The sequence below is a fragment of the Corylus avellana genome, chromosome ca5, assembly GCF_901000735.1.
Source record: "Corylus avellana chromosome ca5, CavTom2PMs-1.0".
Taxonomy (NCBI): domain Eukaryota; kingdom Viridiplantae; phylum Streptophyta; class Magnoliopsida; order Fagales; family Betulaceae; genus Corylus; species Corylus avellana.
In genome coordinates, this window is record NC_081545.1 from 8367250 (window position 1) to 8371464 (window position 4215).

General features: G+C 31.6%; 1 protein-coding gene across 1 annotated transcript; it reads left to right on the forward strand.

The window, feature by feature from the left end:
* Positions 1–3018: 3018 nt before the first annotated feature.
* LOC132183152 (uncharacterized) lies at positions 3019–3522 on the forward strand. The gene has a single exon (XM_059596548.1). It carries the CDS (start codon positions 3157–3159, stop codon positions 3424–3426), a length of 270 nt encoding a protein of 89 aa, XP_059452531.1. The 5' UTR covers positions 3019–3156; the 3' UTR covers positions 3427–3522.
* The last annotated feature ends 693 nt before the right edge of the window (positions 3523–4215 follow it).

The window sequence follows — 4215 nt, forward strand, 5'->3', positions numbered from 1 at the left end:
AAAAAATCAATTAACTAAAATAAATGACACAATTATTATTTTTTTTGGGGGGAATCTTTCAAATTCATTCTTTGAAAAAAGATCAAGAGAATAAAGTTCTTATAAATCATAATCAAAGGTATGAGGTTACAATGTCTTAGTGACAAAATATAAAAATCTTACAATCAGTTCCTACCTATGACTTCAACATCCGCTAACCCATATTTAAACTTCAGTTATAGAACGGATCTGCTTCAGGTAGACTCAATCTAATACATAGGTAGCCCATATTCCCAACTTTTATTTTTACAGCCATGGAACAAAACCATCACACTGAAATTAATCCTCCTCGACTCAAAGGTCAAGACAACAACCTTCACCCCAAAGATCGCTCATGAAAGTAGATCTAAGGAGAAGTCAAACCCTTATTAAAAAAAAAAACCAAAACACAATAAAAAAAACCAACAAACAAGTACAAAAGCCGAAGCGAGAGAGGCGAAGACTTTAAATTTAGTGTATTCAGTTCACTTAATCTCAAAAGTTTAGTTTATATTGTCAATGCTACAGTCTATAGTGCTTTTAATTTAGGAAAAAATATAAAAAAGCCCCTCAAACTATCAGCCATTTGTAATATAGTTCCCGATGTTCAAAAGGTACTAAAGTAGCCTCCAAACTACTAAAATGTATAAAAAAAATGCCACTTATTTTTTTATATTCCTATAATACCCATATTCTTTTAATAAATAAAATAATAAAATAATTGAAAAAAAAAAAAAAACCAAACAATTTAAAAAAAAAAAAAAAAAAAAAACCAATGTACGAATAATTACAATTTTTTTTTTTGAATAAACAAATAATTAGTCACTATAGTTGGCCAAAATTACAAATTGCTTCATATTGTATTAAAGTAAAATCAATTTGGTAGTTTGATGGGCTACTTTAATAACTTTTTTTTTTTTTTGAATATCTTAAGAACCGTACTTTTGATTTTACTTTAATACGAAATAAAGCAATTTATAATTTAGGCCAATTACAGTGACTAATTATTTATTATTTATTCCAAAAAACATTTTTTTATTCGCCCATTGGTGTTTTTTTTTTAAATTGTTTTTTTTTTTAACAATTTTTTTATTATTTTATTTGTTAAAAGAATAGGGGTATTATAGGAATATAAAAAAGTGGCATTTTTTATACATTTTGGTAGTTTAAGGGGCTACTTTATTACCTTTTGAATATTGAGGGAGTATATTGCAAATGGCTAGTAGTTTGGGAGGCTTTTTTATATATATATATATATATATTTCCCTTTAATTTAAGTGGATCCTCTTAAAGTGTTGATTAAATGATTAAGGGGTTGCTTGGGATTACGTTTGAGGCGCCTAAAAGTGCTTTTAACAATTAAAAAGTCCGTTTGAATAAAAAAGTAATCGTTTGTTAAAAAAAAAATTAAAAGCGCTTTTAATGGTCCAAAAAGCCTAAAAATGGCTAAAATACACTTTTGGCAAAAACTTGAAAATGAAGCTTTTGGCCAAAAGCTCTTTTTTACTTAAAAACTATATTTTTCAAACACAATCCTAGATATGCTCTAAATTTATCTTTTTCCTATCAACTTAAGCTTTTAAGACAAATTATAATTTAACATATTTATTTCAATTTTATCCCTCCGTTACTAATGGGAGTTGAACCAAAATTACCAAAAACCCTACCCTTCTTTTTTTAAAAAATTAAAAATTAAAAAAATTAAAAAACCTAAAATTACAGGGGTGGCTGGCTGCCCCCTGTATGACCTAAGGGAGGTTGCACCATCCCTAGGGCACCTTACGTTTAGGGGGTGGCTGCGGCCTCCCCCTTCGCCATCTGCGATGGCCAGGTCACCCCCGATGAGCCTTGAAGGCCACCCCCATAAATTTAGGTTTTCCCCTTTTTTTTTTAAATAAAAATAAAAAATAAATTTAAGGGTTAATTTTTCTTTTTTTAGAAAAAGTTGTCAATTCCTTTAAGAATAGCTATTCCTGTGTGTAAAAGATTAGTGATTCCCAATTTTTCACATGAATAACTATTCCTAAGAATAGACCCTTACCGAACAAAAGAATAACTATTCCATAAGAATAGTCATTCCATTTCATAGTCTATTTTGCAAATCAAACGGGTCCTAAGGAATAGGAGTAACTATTCCATTCCGTCTTCCTCTAATATTTATAGTAATAGCTATTCATTTTCCTAACGGAATATCTAATCCGCGTACCAAACGAGCCCTTAATATATCATTTTAAAGTGTTGATTAAATGATTAAATTTTTCTCTTTCTATCAATTTAACATTTTAAGTCAAATGGTAATTTAACATATCCATATTTCAAATTTTTTTTTTTTCAATTTTATCCCTCCGTTAGAATTTTGAGATTATGTGAAGTTTTTTCTTATTGTAAAGCACTATAGACTGTAGCATTAAGTAATTGACAATATAAATATTATTTTTCATACTTATTTATTACATTTATTTTATATTGACCGAGTTTTTTTTTTTTTTTTCCTATTCAATATAGGTTAGCAAGGTTAAACGTAGATAAGGCTTTTTTTTTTTTTTTTAATTTTTTTTTTTTTTAAGAACGACATACTCCTAAACCTCAATGAACTAGTAAGATATGAGAAAAATAAAAGAGACTAACAAATGCAGCCGATTAAAGCCGCGGCACTCTAGGGATAAAACCAGCCACCGAAAAAGAAGTATCAAAGGTAATATCTGAAATGCGGCCAAAAACTTAGCTCTAGCTGTTAGATAGTGTTTAGGTTGTGACCTCCATACTTTGGGCTTTAAATGGATTTTCTTTGTGCGAAAACCGTGTTCGAGTTACTTTTTTGTCCCCGTTAGTACAAGTCACCATCCAACCTGTCCCCAAGAACCCAACTTTGTCCCCGTACAATTATTGTGGCCAAGTGGATCACAGAGAAGGGCAGAAAAGCCATTTGCCCATATTCCTGCTTCACCCATCAAAAAACCACTGGCTTTCCCACACTCAAAACCAGCAGAGAAAAAAAAAACATGTACTCAAGTGTCGAGACTCTAGCATCTATCTATATATAAGGAACCCTCCACAACTTTCACTCCCACCAAACACATCCTTATTAAGATCATTTTAAAAGATCAAAAAACAAAGAGTTGGAAGGAAGAATAGAAGATGAGCTCAGGAAGCAAAGCTTGGGTTGTGGCAGCCAGTATTGGGGTGGTGGAGGCACTGAAAGACCAAGGATTCTGCAGGTGGAATCACACAATAAGATCAGCACACCAACATGCCAAGAATCAGCTCAGGTCTGTTCCTCAGGCCAAGAAGCTCCCACCTTCTACATCTTCTGCAATGGTTTCTAGCAGTGTGAGAGATAAGAAGGTGAAGCAATCAGAGGAGTCTCTAAGAACAGTCATGTATTTGAGCTGTTGGGGTCCAAACTGAGCTGAATTGTAGATGATTTAGATCATACATGTACAGCTACTAGCTCTAACCTTGTATATGGATCCTTCAATTTAATTATTATTAGTGTCAAATAACTCCACAGCTTGATTAGTTGATTATGTTGAATTCATCACTGTGCTTTTTGACACAGCATCCCCTTCAGTGGAGGAGTAGTTGAAGGATTGGAGGTAGGGTTTTGGCCGTGAATACGAACCCAACACAAAATTAAAGTTTTAAGATTAAAGAGTCTGACTTAATTAAATGGACCGTGTTAAAGTTTACATATCTAGTCTAATATCTATGCTTCGACACGATCCAAACTCGACATGCAATTTTTGACATAACCAGCAAATCTGACACGAATCTAATATAATATTATAGGGATAGAATTGAGAGATTCAACCCAATTAATTAAATGAATCGGGTTAAGATTGTTCTATATAGTCTTATACACATACATTGACATGCGAACATTAATTGTCACTCCTAATCGGAGGCATGCCATAGGTGATTCCTTTCGACCCTCTTCTACTTAAGGCACATGCCAAACCTCATTGGATTCCTCATTTCATTTGAAAGATGTTATTTATTTTGTAGTTAGAACTTAAAAATTCACCCTTAAAAAAAAAAAAATTAAAAATTAAAAATTAAAAATTTACGCATTTAATAATATATATATATAATGTCAATTTTAACGGGCCTTTTAAAAATTTTAAATAATATAATATTATTTACACGATTTAATATACCAACTTTGCCCATTTCTGTCACAGCTAAAGAATCCAAATG

Bases quoted from the DNA above. Each gene is read 5' to 3' on its own strand.
- LOC132183152 (XM_059596548.1), top strand. From the start codon at position 3,157: ATGAGCTCAGGAAGCAAAGCTTGGGTTGTGGCAGCCAGTATTGGGGTG.